The 20,283-nt window shown below is 39.1% G+C and overlaps 1 protein-coding gene and 4 long non-coding RNA genes across 9 annotated transcripts; 3 read left to right on the top strand and 2 right to left on the bottom strand.

Annotated features, from left to right (window-relative positions):
* The first annotated feature begins 372 nt into the window (after nt 1–372).
* LOC145436302 (C-type lectin BfL-2-like) lies at nt 373–3,416 on the top strand. Its single transcript, XM_080313664.1, has 3 exons — nt 373–623; nt 732–882; nt 3,060–3,416. Exons 1-3 carry the CDS (start codon nt 440–442, stop codon nt 3,304–3,306), a joined length of 582 nt encoding a protein of 193 aa, XP_080169790.1. The 5' UTR covers nt 373–439; the 3' UTR covers nt 3,307–3,416.
* Nucleotides 3,417–7,106: 3,690 nt separating this feature from the next.
* Nucleotides 7,107–16,236, bottom strand: LOC145436298 (uncharacterized). 5 transcript variants are annotated; one of them, XR_013914252.1, is made up of 5 exons: nt 14,204–16,236; nt 11,822–11,933; nt 11,025–11,478; nt 9,700–9,779; nt 7,107–8,390 (listed from the first exon to the last, which is right to left on the bottom strand). It is a non-coding gene; the product is annotated as an uncharacterized LOC145436298 (long non-coding RNA). The 5 variants fall into 5 exon arrangements; XR_013914251.1 differs by having other exon boundaries at nt 11,005–11,478; nt 14,200–16,231; XR_013914247.1 differs by having other exon boundaries at nt 11,005–11,478; nt 14,204–16,231.
* LOC145436301 (uncharacterized) lies at nt 9,779–10,755 on the top strand. Its single transcript, XR_013914255.1, has 2 exons — nt 9,779–10,299; nt 10,501–10,755. It is a non-coding gene; the product is annotated as an uncharacterized LOC145436301 (long non-coding RNA).
* LOC145436299 (uncharacterized) lies at nt 16,235–18,142 on the top strand. Its single transcript, XR_013914253.1, has 3 exons — nt 16,235–16,475; nt 16,805–16,946; nt 17,699–18,142. It is a non-coding gene; the product is annotated as an uncharacterized LOC145436299 (long non-coding RNA).
* Nucleotides 16,967–19,639, bottom strand: LOC145436300 (uncharacterized). Its single transcript, XR_013914254.1, has 3 exons — nt 19,071–19,639; nt 18,838–18,996; nt 16,967–17,665 (listed from the first exon to the last, which is right to left on the bottom strand). It is a non-coding gene; the product is annotated as an uncharacterized LOC145436300 (long non-coding RNA).
* Nucleotides 19,640–20,283: the final 644 nt, after the last annotated feature.

Below are 20,283 nucleotides of genomic sequence, written 5' to 3'. Positions count from 1 at the left end.
ACCACTAGAGTTAAAATAAAACGTATAAGACTAAAAGCTAAAATTAGAAAATAATTTCGGGAACCTAATACCATTAAAAATTGGCGGGCTGCAGGTTGCACATTGCACATTGCACACCACTTTCGTAGCCGGTGGTGACTCTCATCTTTGTCTTGATTTTGAATCGTATTCACTGTTCAGTGGATTCGTATTTGGTCCTGTTCGAGCATTCCTAGTCGAAAGCACAAAAGAAAATTTGAAGTTCTAAGAATCTGCATGGTAGCAGTCGACTTTATGTTGATTGGCGAAATAACTTTGGAACCTTTTTCTGCCTTCCCTTACCAGAAACGGAGGTTTAGGCGCGACAGTCAAGTAGGCCTATAGAGCATAGCAGTGCTCTATATACGGGGATATTCGAGACAATAAGTCATCCATATTGTAAACAGGTCAATTCATCAACATGTTCCGCGTAATATTAGTTGCAGTATCGATCTGGTTTTCCTGTACACAAGGACAACTGATTGCAAACTCCTGCTCAATATCATGCCTTGGAAACGTTGTCGGAGTTGGAACCCAGGAATGCAATGGCAACGCGCTAGAAGAAGAACTGGAAGATGTTCGGTCGTTGGTAAATAAACTAAAAAGTAAGCTTTTGCGTTTAGTAATGATGTGAATTCCCAATGGGTGTATTGGTTACTGAACAAATACAACTAACACGAATGAGCAACTCATGAATCATTTGCTATCCGCAGCCATAGTGCTCGCGGATTGGTTGCAGGCAAGTAACGGTCGTTGGTACAGGCTCTTCAGTGAGAGGAAGCCCTACCAGGAAGCATCGGGGATTTGCAGACGACATGGCGGAATATTAGCTTCTGCTGGTATGAAGAACCTAGCCATCTCCAGGTTGTATTATTTATTACTAACCTTACGATAGAACCGTAACACGTGACTCGCGATTGAGTGCCCGAACAGGGCTATCTATTCTTGGTCACCTCGTGAGCAGATGTTGTATGCAAGCGGCTAAAATCGAGTTTTGTTTGATAAGAAGGAAATGTAGGGTACCGAAAACGGGTTATATAGTCGTACAGTTAATCTCTTATCAAGTGGCGTGGTTATGCAGTAGATATGGCGCAGCAAAACGAATGGAACTATCACCATCATATCGTAATTTACCAGCACATGACATGTCCTAATCCTGAAAAAATGATGCCTTACCTTTGACATTAGAATCTGCTTTTGCAAAAGTTACAAATCGCTATTCCGTAGAAAACATATCAGTCTCACTCCATGCGGTTGAATTGTTATGGCGGTGAAGAATTCATACCCCCTGCTATGTAGCTGCACGAATCAGCTCTCTACACCTTTTACATAGCGCAGTTTACAGCTATTGCCAATCCACCAGAGCGCATATATGACTGCTTTTCACAACTATTTACATACTTGAGTAAATTTAAAGTCATCCAATTATACTTCTACTTGAAATAGCTTTAGGTTGCTTTCAAAAGCAATATATAATTGTGGTCGTAGTTGAGTAGGCACTTGCGCCGCTACTTCTACTTGAGCTTCTTTCTTGACTTCTTTGAACACCTATTTATGTATAATGTACATGCAAATCAAAATATTTGAAGAAAATCTAACAATGAAAAATCGGTGCCATTAGTTGGAAGCAAATGATAACATTGTCCGAGTAAATTTCATGACTTGGTTTTCTCCTTATGAAATGCTTCAATATCCACATCACTTGCTAGGAGACGCACAAACAAACCTAGATTTTTACTTGTCAGTCTGATCGACTGTCAGTAGCTTTTGGGTCCAACTCCCCCCGCACATACACACATTTTTCGAAAATAGTCGTAAATTAACGTGAAGTTGAGTAGTTTTAGCAGGTGTAGTTCACTTAAATTTTTCTACACGTTTCCCGCTATATATAGTGTCGGTTAATTTTTAATTAATGAGTACCATGTTCAGAGTAATGGAAATGAACATATGGACCTAACTAAAACACGCTTAAGTTCATTTGCGTGTGCTGCCTGCGGTTGACGGACTATTAGGCACTCGCTTCATAACGCCAAAATGACACACCAAGTAAAATGAACTTTTAGCCAACACGAAGTGCGACCACAGAAACAGCACCAGCGATAGAACCTTGACCGAAAATCGTGTCGGATTGTCCTGTCCTTGCAATCCGGGTCCCGAGGTACAAATATGACAAACAAAAGGAGATATTGCGCCCCGTGAATAAATGCGAATTTGAAATCGTACGAATATCATTAAAGAAGTTGCTCTATCACTTTTTTGTAGTACGTGGGAGCAATACCAATATCTTTTGAATGGCGACAAAACAGCATGTTTCAACAAAGTAATTAATGACCACCGACGATCACCCACGAGAAACTCATGAATAATCTTGCCGTATGACACGGACATACGGCTATTAATCTATAATTACGTGCCCTAAATCTTCAGACAATGGTGCTATCATCTTAACCGGTAAATGTGATAATGATAACGTTTACGCAATATGTAAGTAGCAATATTATTGACCAAATTCATTCATTAACATTGAAAAGGTTTCGTCCCACAAGCGGAAGTAGATTTGTCATAAAATTATTTCTTTCGGTGAAATACTTGTATAAAGATCTCCCAGGATTTGTGCCAATCATCCAATAATCCATTTTTTCAGTACATTTTCCATAACTTTCGTACGGGTGTTTTCCCTCATTAAATCGTGGTCTCCATTTCATTTTTACCGGATTTTTTTCCGCATACATGGACGATCATCCATGCGTTTATTGTGCCGTTCACCCTATTGGAGTCCTGTAATTGATTTGAAAATTTAGTAGCAATAACAAATGTACTCCTGTATGGAGTGTGGAGTTGTGTACAAAATGCGCATTGCGTGAAATTTATTGGAGTAATTTCGAAATCGTCAGATGAAGAGAATGACTTGAATGAAAATGGATAAACTACATTGTCGGTTTCCATTGAAGTAAAAGTTTAAGATATTTTCATGCAGGGCTTTTCTATATCCACATCCACTGTTGTTTTGTTACTATCGTTCAAATGTTTTCTGGTTTCAGGGAAATCATGAAGATGGTTGGGATAAAGAAGACGGACGTGGTGTGGATCGGCCTGAATGACTTGGACATAGAGGGAAGATGGGTGTGGGAAGATGGATCATCCGATCCCGTTGTCAATTGGAATTCCGTACAGCCTGACAATTACCGCGGGAATGAAGATTGCGGTCAAACTTGGACGGATTTCACATTCAACGATGGACCATGTGATATTTTAAGACGTTTCTTGTGCGAGACTGACAAACTTTAATTGAGCATCTATTCCTAAATTGAATGACGCTGTTGTACATGCGTGTCATTAAATGGCTGTTAAATATAGTATGGATACTGTATAATTGAGGACGAAAGAACGGTAAACTATATCCATGCATGTATGTATGTATAAGGGGGTTTGATGGTGCTGGACTACTAAGGTCTTGTGCACCAGGCCCGAGGGAGCTATAGTTAAATAGGATAGTCTACACAAAACAACAAATTCTACGACCGTAATAGCCATGCGCGGATCAGTTAACGTACATTTCAAGCCAAAGCTCACACTCTTACGTTCAGCTACATTTTTTTAAATATTGTCTCTGGTGATCTATCGAGGACTCGTCAGTAAAAAATGTTAGACAGTTTCTGGTACCATGCACGTTTCGCAGAGACCACTGACATGACAACTCGTGCAATCGAGGTGCGAGTTCAATTTACAGTGTCCAGTTTGAAGTCGCAATATAATTGATGATTCCCTCCGCGAAAAATTTCGTAGACGTAAACTGTCCATCGCGCTACATAAGGGGACAATTACCAGAAATTTACAATTCAAAACATCGTCACTTTCCGGCATCAAACTTCGAAGTCACGCCAACTCCACCAATTGAAAGCGATACAAATAAACTATTGGCTTACCGGGAATGGATAAATATCAGAGGGATATAGTAGGGCAGGGGTTGCCAACCGAAGAGAGTTTCGTAATTTTTAAGGGGGAATTTTTGCTGATTTTCCACATTTTTCATGTTCGAACTGCCAAGTAGTCAGCTACTTATTTCCGAACGTATGTTCCTATTGGCTGGAATGTAGCTGAACGTATGTTCCAATGCTATTTTAACTCTTCTTTACAAATAACTTCCCCCTTATTTTTAAACGAGTTCAGATGTGCTAAAAGTGCAGTATACGCGAGACAATTTTGTTGTCGGCCTCTCAACCAAATTTTTCTTAAGCGAGCCAACGTCGTTCCGAATCTACCACAACGAGGCCACTAGTGAAAGAAAGTATTTAGCATATTTTCAAGTCAAGATTTTTCAGATAGCAACAAAACATTCCAACGTCATCGATTCAAGTCGAAGAGATCGAAAGTGAACTAGTTTATTTTTAGTGAACAGCTGCCCGAGCGAGAAAAAACATGCTGGAACTGTTGCAATTTTTCCAAAACGGAAAAAGACGAACTAATTTTCTGTGTTATGGTTTCTTTAGCCCTCTGACTAATAAATAACTCCAATTCTTTATAAATTATTTTTATTGAAATATAAATTTATTTAACCAGAAATAATTCTTTGCGGGCTTCGCGCGCTTTAGTTTCACTGGAAAAGGAAAATGAAAAATACACATTAAATACGCTTAATTAACAGAATTGAGTAAAACTGTATTCGAAATTAGTAAACGAGGGTATTTTCGTAGTATCGCTTGAGAACATGTAGTGGAGATGCATCAGTCTGGAGTTGCACAGTCGGCTGATGCGGTACCATTGGACACATGCATATCCCCATTAGAACACATCATGACATATTAATGTTTCGAGAAACCTTTCACTACGTGAAGTGAAGCTCCCAGAAAGATCGACGGTGATAACTAGGGCGATTTATTTTACCTAAAAAACGGAAGAATTTGACTTTAAAAACCAAAATTTTGGCATTTTTCCATCTTAAAAAAACCTAATTTTGATCAGATTTTGACCTAATGTTCTATTCTAGTAACACCGTTGTTCACAAATAATTGAATTGCCAGAATACGATGATTGACTGGTTGAATATAGTTACAAACCAAAAGAACAGTGGCACTAACGACAATATAAGTTTGCATATTTCAATACTCCCTTTATTTTAGTCGTGATTTGCTGTTAGCCTTGCGTATGCGTTGTAAAGAATACGAGATATATCAACCGTAAGAGCGGACGTTGGGATTTGGTTCATTAGGCAATCACGCATTCGGGTTACGGGTTTTTCTGGAGGACGGGAACTTTTCAGTCAGAAAAGATACAGCGCTGAGATCACGGATATTTGAAATATATTTTGTGTAACTATAATATTCATCATTTGATCTTCATATAAAGGTTTCGTACTCTCGTTTTCGCCTCTGTGAATAGCTACTCTTCAGCAATTTCTTCGGTAAAACTAGAATTTCATTGTGCATTTTTTGCCTGCTCGGAATTGAGTGTCATTGTCGCGGACTTGTTTCTAATGGTGAGTACAGTGAAACTTCAATGTATTTTCGAATCGGATGGTTTTATGTTGCCTATTAACATGCTCGACATTTGCTGCCATGGCGCATTGTTTAAAGAAAGTATTCTCAACTAATAAACATCGAAATTTGGTATAAATGTGCTGGATAAATTTCCAGACTTACAATACCGGAGTAAAATCCGGAGAAATTGGTAAATCTATTGGGAGTTTGTAGTTAGTTGACTAGAAAAAATGTCAGCTTTCCGGCTCAACTCCCGAAACGGTACTTGAGTACTAATTTCCTATGTCCCAGTTGAATCGTAACATACATTTAACCAAAATTTAAAAAAACAGAGGACAAACTCTAAAAAAATAGGACATTTGAGCGTCCTCCGGGGACACTTTCAAAAATGTCAAAAAAGAGGACAAGAGGACAATGACGTATGCTAGCCCTATACTAACTGGCTATGTTCTTAAACTACTTCCACTTGAAACCTTTTTGCACGTTAAATCCTGTCACATAAAAAGTAGATTTAGAATATATTTGTGGCACTGGTATGGGTGAATTTCTTATGAAAACTGTGCCAACTAGACACTGTGCAACTGCAGCACAATATATTGCGGGCGTAGCCTATCCCAAAATTCCGCCCGCGTATCCCAGTTTCAAAATACCTGCTGTAAGCGATACAAGTCAACTGATACGCCTAAATCGTCGCGTCTCAATATATGGTAACTCTTCAATTACGTACCTCCGTTATCGGTATCGAGGACTGGTAGTTGCCTATCTATCAGAGCTCAATAATTCTGTACAATAACATGAAATCCACTACAAAAATTTGGCACTATGCAGTTCATTACAGTACAGCAAATTGAATAATTTAATATGAAACAGAAAGATCATGCGTTAAATCGATGTCAACCCACAAAGAGACATCTGTTGATCAATATAATCATGTTCATTCGGATATCCTCGAAAGGGTTAACGCGTCAGCTCAAATTGCTTAATCCAATATAGTGTTCTGTTTATTAAACATATAATGAGTCCGACTATAGTAGAACTGGAACGGAAATGTTACAATTTATAATTATAATACAAATATAATACAATTCCTAGGCCTAATAGTCCATCACCGAAACGTTTTGAAAGAAGGTAGGCATTCCGGAGCACCAGGGGGCATAGAAATCCGCTCTCAATACCTGATAATAAATCGGAATAAAAACAATAATAATTCATCGTCTTCGCAAGCTTGCAAGGCCGGAATGTGCAAAGCCACAATAGGTCATTCTTCATCCTCATTATACCTTTGGCTTCTAGCGCAGTTGCTGTATTTCACGACATGTCTGCTAAACAGCTTCCTTCAACGCATTCTGCTCGCTACGCCTGAAGAAATGGCAGTACACACACTGTAAAAAATAAAGGTGTCCATAGACATGTTTACACCTGGTACCTCCTAATACATGACCGTCATGTAAAACCGGAAGACAGGTTCAGCTCTACCTGTTGCCTAACATGTTTCTTCCCGACATGTAATCTCGTAAACACGTCCGACCTAAGATTCCAATTGACCTTTAACCTTGACTGATTGGCACAGGATCAGTAGCCAGGATATGAATTGAAACAAGCAATTCATAGTTGGATCAAATGATGTGTATTGAGAACAAATGCATCAAAAAAAGAAAAATTCTTGAAATGGCGGAAGTTTCGAATAATACGTAATGAAATAAGAATTACTATAACGGCTAAAAATATTGACATGTCATGAAGCAATTAATTTACTACTAACAGCCACAGTGTAAGCCGAAGAGTACCTAACGTTAAGAAGTTTTGGTACTTATGCAATGAAAGAAGAATCATTACAATGACTAAAAATATTGGCCCGTCATCAATGAATTAATTTACTACAAAAAGCCACAGTGTAAGTCGCAGAGTACCTAACGTTAAGAAGTTTTGCAACTTGTGCAATGAATGAAGAATTATTACAACAACGGCTGAAAATATTGGCCCGTCATCAATGAATTAATTTACTACAAAAAGCCACGGTGTAAGTCGCAGAGTACCTAACTTTGAGAAGTTTTGCAACTTATGCAATGAATGAAGAATTATCACAACAACGGCTAAAAATATTGGCCCCTCATAAATTAATTAATTTACTACAAGAAGCCACAGTGTAAGCCGCAGAGTGCCTAACGATAAGACGTTTTGGAGCTTATGCAATGAAAGAAGAATTATTACAACAGCCCCTAAAAATATTGACCCGTCATCAATGAATTAATTCACTACAAAAAGCTACAGTGTAAGCCGCCTAGTATCTAATGTTTCGAAGTTTTGTACATATGTAATGAAACCAGAATTATAATAACGGCTAAAAGTATTGACCCGTCCTCAATAAATTAATTAAATTAATTTACAATGAACAGTCACAGTCAGACACACCTAACGTTAGAAAGTTTAGAAACGTATGTAATGAAACAAGAATTAATATACCGGCTTGAAATATTGACCGGTCCGCTATTAAGCAAGTGCTTACAAATTGTCACAGTAAAAGGCGGCAAGTACCTAATGTAATGAAACAAGAATTATAACCGCTAAAAATATTGACCTGTTCTTGGTGAATTATTCAAATTAATTCATCACGAATAGCCAAAGTCTACGTAACGTTACAAAGTTTCGAGACGTATGTACAGAAACAATATTTGATTTGCTACGAACAGCCGCAGTGTACTTAACGTTCGGAGAGTTTGTGACGGCGGACCATGAATTAGAGGCTCATGGTGCGAACTTGATGTTGAACAGCCAGTATTGTGGCCATAGCATGATGGAAGCTTCTGACCCCTTTGATAACTTTGCCATAGAAGAGAACTTTCCATTCATTCAGGATCGTATTGTACTTGATCGTCGGATATAATTCTTCGGCTCCTGATAAATGAAAATGATATTAGCTTAGTACTATCGATGTGGTCAGAGATTAAGAATTGATCAAGTATTAGGCCTAATAATAGGGTTACCATACGTCCTCTTTTAATAGGATTTGTCTACTTTTTTTGACTTCTTTAGAAGTGTCCTCGGAGGACGCCCTTTTGTCCTCTTTTTTGAGATTTTGTCCTCTTTTTTGAAAATTTATGCGAGTGATATGCCGTAAATTAGCACAGAAGTGACGCTACGGCTAGTATTTCGGAGTGAAAAACGGTGATTTATTTTTTTAGTAAACCTGTTGCTAAGTGGGAAAATTCATCGATTTTTCAGAATCCTTCTCCGGTTTTGCAAGTCGCAAATTTCTGAAAAAGTGTCCTCTTTTTAGATTTCCAAAATATGGTAAGCCTACCTAATAAGTCATTACCGCGTGAGTCCGGGTCATGCAAAGAGGTAAGGAAACGATCATATGTGATGGTGATTTTAAGGATATCAAGCGACCATAATGGTACCCACAGTGGAATGATTTCAGCATCAGTCGTAACACTGCAACTTTCCAAGTGAAATAGGAGGGGACACGGGAAATTCTCGTTACTCACTGATATTGGATTACATCATTCTTTCAATTTAAGGTGACCTGTCGAGATACCAATTCTTATCAAATACAGTGTTAAAGGGGTACTGCGCTCTAAAAATGATGTGGTCTCAAATTGAAGAACAAATAGAACAAAAATTTTTGGCCGCAGCCATTTCCTTCAGAACGCCACCGTAGTAATGGAGCTGCAATTTATTGAAATTTTTACAAGACCAGCTGCCGCGGCTGCTTAACCCGTTACACGGCACGATGTCTTCATCGTTGCACTTTCTCGACGCGATAAGGCGGTCACGTAGAGAACAAAACTTAGACACATTTCCTTCATAACATCGGCTGACAACTATCTAAAATTCGTTCTCTGCGTGACTACCTAATCGCGTCGAGCAAGTGTGACGGTGAAGATATCGTGCCGTGTAACGGGTTAAGCAGCCGCGGCAGCTGGTCTTGTAAAAATTTCAATAAATTGCAGCTCCATTATGGTGGCGTTCTGAAGGAAATGGCTGCGGGCAAAAATTTTTGTTTGTTTTTACCTTCAATTTGAGACCACATCATTTTTAGAGCGCAGTGCCCCTTTAATACGGCAATACAGTGTTAATAGTGCCATAAATTGCCTTTTTTGTATGATGTGAATGATGTAGCCCGATGGCAGTGAGCCATGCGATTTGCTTGTGTCCACAACACAGTAGGACATAATGCTTTCACATATACCAAACAACTCACTTTGTCAACAAACAGGAAGCTGCCATAGTTGTCATTGAAGATCGTTGCGATCCCAACCATCCACCCCAGTTTTTGTTGACCTGAACGAGAAGTGCCAGAAATCAACTAAATGTATGTTTTGTCGCGACTGCGACATCGTAAAGTAAATCAGCGACTTTGAAACCTTTCGCGGGCCCCTCTAATGTTGATGAAGATTTTCAGTCATCCGACAGGAGGGAACAGGGTTGGGCAATGGTGAAAACATGACATATATTACTACGCAGCAAATTCGATGACAATTATGTTATGACAAGTAAGTGTGCAGTCATGTCCTGCAAGGATTTGCAGGTCGCCTTTGTATACCGCTGGGCTCATTTGACAACGAATATTCCAAGCTTGGACATATGAATATCAAGGTTGCGGCGAGGCTGCGTATATCGCGTTGTGCAAAGGTTCCACCGCTCATTTGTGCGAGTACTAATAAATATTATATTCAATTTCTAGAATCGCCGTGCAGCCCAAGGGTTGGTCGCCCTTATATCTAAGGAAGAAATGTCTATGTCTGGAAGTATGTGCGAATAAAAAATTCAAGATAACTAAAATCTGGCCAAAAAGAACAATGTATGTTAATTTAAAAAGTATCTTTAGGTCACCTACGAGTTTTGTACACTGACTTCACTTTTTGCTAACCCAAGGTTATAATTAGGGCCATTCAAAGTCATATTATGTTCTATGCATCAGCAAGTCGTGAAATCAATTTCAACACAAAACCGTATCCCTTTGAAGTATATTGAAGCTATGAAGTAACATTTTCCTGGTTAGGTCATGAAGCTCAAAATTTACATCAAGAAGCGATTGCACAAGAATGAGGTTTAACAAATAATGGAGCTGCAAATACAAGACATTTCACCAGCGCTTTATGCACACCTGCAGAAGTGGCAACCCACATCAGCGTCTGTGAAGCTCTCACTTTCCATACCAAAGTCATCTTACGTCCGAATCTTAACTTCAAAGACTTTAACATTTCACACTACTACTGTACTACAACAGTGATTTAGAATAAAAAGTGGACGTGTATGCCTGTTGTTGCATAGGTTTTACTCTTTTAGTTCTGTCAGTGCCGATGTTTGCATGTCAAAATACAGCATTTTCACATAAATTCATATTTTCCAAAAAATAAAATCATAATATTGATTTTCTAAGGTCATATAAAAAAGGCCCTAGTTATAATATATGTCATTTTTTGTGTCATGAACAATGATTGCGCATGCTACAAATGCCGAGGGTTTGTGCCATCAGTGACTTGATCATAACACTGCTTTATACCTACGGTTCTGTCCACTTGCCTCTTCTTGCGTTTTAATGTATCTCGATGCTGCGCTCGTCGTCTGTGGAGAGTATACATGTTGACTCTGTAGGACAAAATAGATCTTAATTAAAACATGACCGATTATCGGTGCAAGGTGCTACTCCTCGCCAATGTTCCTTCTAAGCTGCTCGCATGCGCACATATTGGAGAAAAATTAGACGTAACATTGTCTGTTGGTGTTATCAGTATCATATCAAAATATTCATATTGAGGATATCTAGATGAGGAAAGCATGATACTAAAATGCTCATATTGCATGTTGAGACTCGAGAATACTTGCAGCGTTGACTAGATTTTTCCACAAGCTGCAGAGATTTCCATTTGTCGCAGCGTCCATGCTTCTGCTATTTCAAGTTCAAGACGAGAACTTCTTTTTCATGGTGTCTTCGCCATTCCCTCATCTTGTTGCAGAGCTTGTCTTTCCATGATCCCTGCAATGTGGCATAGTTGAAGAAAGGTTTGGATTAAGTTTGGACAAACTTTTGACATGTCTGTCACCAACATTGAAAAATTGGAATGTAATGCAGCCTCTGCTGTATGATATTACACATTGATATTAATCGTCAATAATTGGTGCGTGCATACGTCGTAGGACTAGCCTATTGCATGAACGTGGTAGGGGGATTGTCATTATCAGTGACTTGATCCCAACACTGCTTTATACCTACCCAATGCGCATCGATCAACATCGGCTAAATCTCGAATAGACTTTGTGTTGATATCCCATTCAAAATGGCCTCATGACACGATTCGAATGTTATTTTTCATCCTAACCTGAATCTTTTCTTGTCACGTATAGTCTTTTTACCCACTCGACACTTATTGCTTTTTGCTGTATATCGATGCAGCGCTCGTCTCCTGGAGAATATACCGATGCAGGTTGACTCTGTAATAAATATCTTCATCAAAGCCCAGCGAATTATCACCTTGCCGGTAATATTGAGTCAGTTTATTGCAGAAATAGCAAAAGTTTTTTCAGGCCCAACTATTTCGTAAGAGCAGACAGTTCCGATCAAAAATGAAGATAAGCAGTAGCCTAAAATTCTAAGGTAATGGGGAGGAAACAGGCAATTTACACAAGGCAATTTACACAGGCAATTTACACAATTTCTTCAAAATTAAGATTTTCAGGGTGAAAAATGTCAAAATTGTCAATTTTATCGGTCAAAATCGTCAATTTTATCGGTCAAAATCTTCGGTTTTTAGATAAAAATAAAATCACTCATATCAACATATTCTAACATATTCAATTCGGGAAACAAAAAAGTACTACCGTAATTTTTCAAGTATAGAACGCCCCCATGTATAATACGCACCCCTAAAATAGCATGCAAATTCTGGGAAAAAGCCTGTACCCATGTATAGTACGCACCCTGCATTTCAGTACATGAATAGTTCCGATTTCGTATACGATGTCATTTTATTTTGCGATGTCACTCTTGAACAATCATTACATAACGATCGCTAATCAAGTAATCATCATACAATTAGCGGGATTGTCTTTAAACGATAGTAGATAGCAGTTAAAGCCTGCGAAGCGGGCGGCGCGATAGTTCGGGCTAGCGACGCGACACCTTGAGCACGAGGAGACCTTTTACAGATGCGATTGCTAATAATTATACAATTAACGGTATTGTCTCTAAACGATAGTAGATAGCAGCCAAAGACTGCGAGGATGCGGGGAGTTAGTTTAGGCCAACGAACCGACATCCAACATCTTGCTCACGATGCCTATTATAGATGCGATTGCGCCTAGGCTAACGGTTATGTCATGCGCAACAGGTCTGTTGGAGATGCGACTGATTACGCAAGCGTTTATATCTTGCGCACATGGCCTCTTGTGTATGTATAAATTGCGTATGCGATTGTTCGGGCCTGTCGTTGACGCGATGAATTGGCGAAAATTGCAGCGCGCGAGTGTCTATTAGTGACCTAATTTCGCTTGCGTTCAAACAGCAAACCAACTCAGCAGGAGATCGCATGCTTTTGCACACGACTCTCGTTAATTGGATACACGCTTCCCACTAATTACTACGCGCGATGGCTGAAAGTGACGCGCGATTGGAAACAAACATAAGAATGAGGATAAGTGTGATTTCAAGTTTTTTATCGAGAGAGATTTCTTCCAAGCGTGTTGTTCCCATGTAAAATACGCACCACCCGATTTTAGGGCAAAAAATCGTGAAAATTTTGCGCATTATACACGGAAAATCACGGTAACCTATGGTGGATTAGTAATCTATATAGACCATGAATGGCCAACCTTTTCGGCTGAAGGGCCCCATGCAATTGACGAACGAGTGCGCGGTCCACTAGCCACGCCAAGCGGGTAAAATTTTCGAAGTTTTTAAATGAACAAGGTCAATAATATTATTACTGGAGTATTGCGGGTCTATTGTATACCACCCGCTAGGCTCAGATTGCAAGGACACGACTATTCGGCGTCTGGCCACATCGATAACGAAGATCTCCAATAATATGCGACAATCATTTTGTGCCTGCATTTCACCATTGACGATCTTTATGCGAGCGCAAACGCGAAAAGACTTTCTCCTGTAATTGCGAATACAGTTAGACTCAATCGGATAAATTAGGCGTTTTTTTTTCGTTTTCAGTAGCGGGTAGGCTATCCAAGCAAGAAATCGTGCGACAATTAAACACGCAAAGCGTGAAGAAAAATTTCGCTGCTATTCTAGTTTATTGTAATGTACGACAGTTTACTGAAAATGTGACTGGACCCTGGATCTGCCAATGCGTCAGAACTGATATTTTAGTCATCAACATCCCAAGCGTCGCAGTCAGAATTGTAATTTTTTGTTGGCAATGCAAGTTTGCAATCTGAGCAATTCATTTTCGATAATATAATAGGAAATTAGCTAACGGGTCACGCAAAACCCTCTCGCTGGCCACCCCTGATATATACAGGCCAATGCGATAATTTCGGAGCCGGAGCAGCAGCTGGAGCAGGAGCAGTTTCAATTTGCGGCTGCTCTAAAGCCCTGCATATAACACGGCGTGATTTTGACTAAAATCTATATTCGTTTCTATTACAGATATCGAACAAGACAAGATAATTTTAGTACAGTATGATCACCATGATCATCGCTTTACGATGATAATTATGTTGTCATGCATAGAATATAATTACTCACTTACATCTTCAAAACCAGTCATATTTTCCCATATCTTTGGCAGACAATTCATAAAAATCGCCGTTCCATTCAAGCGATTTGTCGTAATATTCCGTAGTGAATTTTCTGTCCTAGATGGTACTACGAACTACACATCTCACAACATCATAAATCTCAGGTAGGTGATCAACTGTGATCACCTTTCTAATATTACCATGGATTATCAGCATTTTCATATTTAATAGCACTAGAGTAATAAATCGCTAACCAGTCTGATGAATCTGAAAAATAGAACGCCATGTTGAAAATTACGCAATTTTAATTACTGGTACTTTTCTTTATCGGCATATAGTTCCCTAATAAACTTTGAAACATATTCTATGATGCAGTCTAATGTAGCCATCTCACCATCAATGTTCCCTCTAAGCTGCGCCCGTGCGCAAATGCACAGGGCTAACACGGTCTCTGTGCACAGAAAATGTAAGTTGTGCACAAAAAATCCAATATGATGACCTTTTTTTTAGTCTTTACGCACTGTTGTCCAAGGGTCTGCGCAGTGAGTTTGTGAGTGTGCTGCTTTGAGCAGACTCGTCAAAAATTAGAGGAACATTGCTCACCATATTGTAATTTACCGATACAGTATACCAGTAAATTATGGAGTCTCTGGTATAATATTTCACCACACTACAAAAAAAAATTAGACAAATTGGTCTCAAAATTAGACAAATTTGGTCTCAAATTTAAGAAATGATGATGATTTGGTCTCATTTTACCACCCACTCACCATAAATGCTATTTTCGACTCAGACAACCATATATATATTGATCTGAATAGTACATGTGAGTAGTAAGTGGCATGTACCTTGATAACTATATCTAGTGAATACCTTGTAAACTTAGTACAGGATCATCTCAACACTGCAATTTCTGGTCTCTCTCATCCTTCCCCTCCTCCGCTCAGACCCCTAACACTGAAAAGGATGCCCCCAAGGCACTGCTACTATTTTCGATCAATTTCTGGCTTACTTTTGAGACATAAAGTACTTGGTAAGACTTATTGGTCTTTAAGACTTTTTTTTTGTAAAAAATCGATTTGAGACCAAATTTGTCTGATTTTTTTTTGTAGTGCAGGTTGTAAAACACAAAGGAAACCGGTTTCTGTCAGCCTCACACTGAATAACAGTGTAAATATCGGCCAAAGCCTGTCTTGAGGATACCACAAATGTGACAGTGCCCGTCAAAATCTTCATAGAGAAACATTGGACCACCTTGATCCTGATTGACAACATGGATTCTCTTTTGCCGTGTTTGTCACATAATTTTACAGAGCAAACTTGTCCTTCCATATCTTGCATTCGACAAAATGCAACATATTGGCTGGGTATACACATCCTCCCAATATGTTAACTGGCTCAACTTTCTTGGGTTCATCATTTACATAGTTAGGCGAAGACATTCCCAACATGATATACTGTAATCGACTGGTTACCGTATGCACTCTGAAGCTATGGTAAGTGCTGAACGTCATCGGTGGATTGCTGTCTCCACACGGTACCATACTACAGGTGAATGCGGTACACCAACGATGCACATAACGTACATGATTTAGCAAGACTTTCCGGGATGAAAACTGACCACAAACGCATCTTTTAACTGGGCAAGCCCAATCCATAACAGTCAGTCAGCGTCGACAATAAATTCTGTTCTCAGTGCGGTTGGCTTGCTGGCGGCTTCCCGGCAATACAAGATTCTCAACCAATCATGGCGCATACTGAAATCACGTGTGCCGTGAACTTTTTCAACCAATAACAACGGATACTAAAATCTTGTGAGCCGTAAACTAATAGATTACAGCCATTTTTCAACCAATCACGACGGATACTGAAATCGTGTAAGGTGTGAACTAATAAATTACGACGAATACTCACATGTTTTATAATAGATAGCTAACCTATAAGGATAGATTCGCCACAGCTATCGTCACGCTTGCTTGCTCAGCAATATGAACGTTACATAATTTCATATCCCATAGCTTCAGACCCGAGCGCTCAAATAGACACTTACGTGACCTTTGACACGAACCAATCAGGTTGCAGTAGGATGTAAACAAAGAACAAGCCCGGGCAAGCTTACTATGAGCTCTTATGGAAAAGGGTTGAAAAATATAGGTTTTTAGCAAAATTACATTGAATTGGGAATAGCTGGCTTTGTTGAATGGTAATAACATAGAGCTAGTATGTATATGCAGTGTTATAACCTACAATAAGCATGAATGATGGCAAGCACGCATCAGCATGGTATGTCCAAATGAATGAATTTCTGACAACTTTTCGGATGAAGCAACTATTGCTGTATTATCCTTAGTCGTATACTATAGGATTGTCGTAGCGAATAGAATGTATTAGAGGAATATTGAGTCAGGATATGTGTGGTATCCATTATGTGGCGTTATATGCGTTCTATTTATGGAATCGACATTTGTATATAGTAGTCTACAGTCTGTATCATTATCTAGCAAATTATTGTTACACTGGACACTTGTCTGCATATTCAATGATCATATTAATATGATATATGTTAGGCAACATGATCTGTTCCCGGCTGAAATCGTCATTTTTTGTTCTAGCTCGTGTATTGAATCTATCAGGATAAACACTGTGCTAATAGCCTGCGTAACATGGAGATGGCTACCCAGACCTTTCCTGGTGTGCGCTTTTACCTTTCCCAGAGCCAATGACATGCATGGAAGATGTAAAATCTGGATAAAGGCATGTGGACTTCCTTGTAGTCATCTGGATTCTCATTTTATTAAGAAAATGACATATCTATTATTGTACCAAAAATATTGAATCGTGACATAATCTAGAATCTAGATCAGTGGTTCCCAACATGGGCGATTTGGCGGTCTAGGGGGGCGAAAATGACGAAGGGGGCGACAGGGGGCGAAAATGGACAAAGGCGGCGAAAATAGCGAAGGGGGCGATTCGGGGGGGCGATGACGCGTCAAAACGGCTGACATTTTTTTTATTTTTTTTATATTTTTAGTCAACCCACGGAAATTTAGTTACAAAAGTGTGTCAAATTAGACATCGAGCCGAAAATTTGACCCTTTTTTTTAGTCAACCTGCCGGTGATTACAGGTTTGTATGCCCAATTTTCGGTACACAAAATTTGGGGGGCGATGATCGGTATTGACCTTGAAAAGGGGGCGATAGGTCAAAAAGGTTGGGAACCACTGATCTAGACGAAACAATTCTGTGTTTCAAAATGAGTACAATCTGAAATGCAGTCACACTTGATGCCACAATCGACTTGGTGTGTCTCGTTTTATTCCACTCCAGTTTTGTTGCTTGATGGTGTGTAATGTATTGAAATTGTTGAAAACAATATATTCAATAATGAGACGAATAGTTGAAATTGGTAGCGGTGATACGTTGTACGAGTCGGACGAGTACGCCTTGATAGGTGCCTGCACAGCAGTATTGCTCTGTAAAATAAACATATTATATATTTTGTGCAGGCTTGATGGATATCTTTTATGAAGCTGCAGAAAGAGGAAGTCGATGGATAAAACGCAAGAAAATCAAATTTCTGGAAGAAGCATAGAAGCACAAAACAGTAAACTCGTCCAGGAAAATTACAAATTGACGGACAATTATTGCTAGTGAAGTTCAGTTCTCAGAGGAGCATCATAATGTCAAAAGATGCGGAGAAGCTGAAATTTTATGCTAGACTACATTAAATTCTTTCTGAATTGCCCGACTTATCCTACTGACGTCAAATTTATAGTATTGCTGTAAGGATAGTATTTAACCATTGGGTCAGCCATATGTAACTGCTTCATTAAATCGCGATTTGGCCATGTAGATATGTGGTTCTTAAAAATGCACCATTTGCATTCATTCATGATTTCTCAAATCTATAATGATTATTGACTGTCAATAAATCACATACAACTTTGAAAGGATTGATGGATTGTGGTACACTTACTTTTGTGCACGAACTATTTACAGGGAGCATTTCAGATCGAAATATTAGTTAAATATGTGGATTCGACAAGAAATGTAAGAAAATGATGGAGTTCAGCTATGGTGAGCCAGGCAATGCTATCATGGCAGAAAAGGGATTCACCATTGAGTCTGAAATCAAGAAATTGAATCTAGATTTAAATATTCCTGCACGTGATTTACACACCGTCAAATGCCTGAGCCAGACTGTTCCACAACAAGAAAGATGGCGAGAGAACGTATTCATATTGAACAGCTGATCGGAAGAATCAAGGAGTATAAAATTTTGTCTGGTGTCATACTATGCAGCATTGTGTATCACAACTAACCAAATATATATGGACTAATTGCATACTCAATTCAAGATTGAAAATTAAAAATGAATGACGCAACATATTCGGCAATTGTGCAAATTCAGTTCCATTGTCAATATCGTAATGCCTAATAGCATGCTACGGATCGTAATTGCGCGGTGCCATGGTCAGTCTGTACCAACAGTGCATGTCTAGATATTCCAGTGGTGTGCATTATTGAAGCTCATTTAGATGCCCAATTTGTTGAATGAACAATTCTCCAGATGAAAATGTTCTAGGATTATTTGTGTTTGATGGAATGTTATAAAACTGAAGACACCAGATACACCAAAATCTACCTTGAGGCAGGAGTTGATCGGTTGCGAGTACGGTGGAGAGATTGCTTGTCAATCACGATGGAGCTCACTGATGCTGATGCAAATCACAATGTAGTCCTTTTAGCTTCAGGTGCTGGATTGTCTTAATCAATGCATATGCATGAGAGCATATATCAGAACCTAATATGAAAATAAATCATGGTTAAAATATCTATTGAAGGAGTCTCTGAAAAAATGTCTTTTTCCTTACTTACCCTGTCTTACAAGTGCAAGACGAATCAATAATGGATTTTCCGAGAACGTGTATTTCCATTGAGTGTGTTATCTCACTTTTCCGCAAGTTGCTATAACATTGGCTGTTCACTAGAATATTGCTTCTAAAAAGAGTGGATTGTCTCCTCAATCTTTATCCCTAAATCGTGTGCATAGCGCTCCATGAAATACTTCGTAGCTTTCTCCGCGGTGTTAGAAGAAGATGCTGTTCCACTCAAATCCATAAATTCGATAGAATCTCCATAGCTTTCAAGTTTCATAATCAATACACAAAAATTGTGATGTGTGGCAGCAGCTATATTTTATAGTATATATATTTCTGAACATGAGATATGCTTGAAAATTTTGCTCGAGACCTGGAGCCTATGAAATCGTCAAAATATGCATTACCACAATCCTATAGTATAGTATACAACAATCGTCGCTTAATCAGAAAAGTTGTCAAAAACCCGTGCATTTGGACACAGCACGCTGGTGCGTACTTGCCACCATTCATGTTCATCCTAGATTAAAAGCTGCAACCACATACTAGCTCTACACTATTACTATTCATTAAGGCCAGTCATCCCCAATTCAACGTAATCTTGCTTAAAACCTTCATTTTTCAACCCTTTTCCATAAGAGCTCATAGTAAGCTTGCCCGGGCTTGTTCTTTGTTTACATCCTGCTGCAACCTGATTGGTTCGTGTCAAAGGTCACGTAAGTGTCTATTAGATATAGTTGATTTCATTTGAAAGCAACATTCTGAAAATATACATTAAAATTTCAATAGAGCAATGGAATTACCCCGAAGTAGCCTTCAAAATCTGAAAATCAGCATTGTTCCAAACAATCGCAGCGACGCAGCACAATGGCCCTAACGGTGTCCGGTCAATACCGAGAAAACCATTACCGAGAATGCCATTACAGAGAATGGAAACAACCGAGAATGGACATTACCGAGAAAGGACACCACAGAGAATGGACATTACCGAGAATGGACACCACCGAGAATGGACATTACCGAGAATGCAATATATGCAATGCAGGCATGCTATGCATATGAGCAGGTCGTGTGTGTGCATCAGGGCGTTGCCACATTCGGTATCGATGCTCAGGTATTAATTTCTCGACAAAATCAGTCCCAGTAAGCTATATTCTTGACATTGGCCATTCTCGGTAATGCCCATTCTCGGTGGTGTCCATTCTCGGTAA

Source organism: Botryllus schlosseri, chromosome 3 (assembly GCF_051294905.1).
Source record: "Botryllus schlosseri isolate E-star chromosome 3, Bs_hap1, whole genome shotgun sequence".
NCBI classification, from domain to species: Eukaryota; Metazoa; Chordata; class Ascidiacea; order Stolidobranchia; family Styelidae; genus Botryllus; species Botryllus schlosseri.
This window is presented reverse-complemented; position numbering and strand designations above follow the sequence as displayed.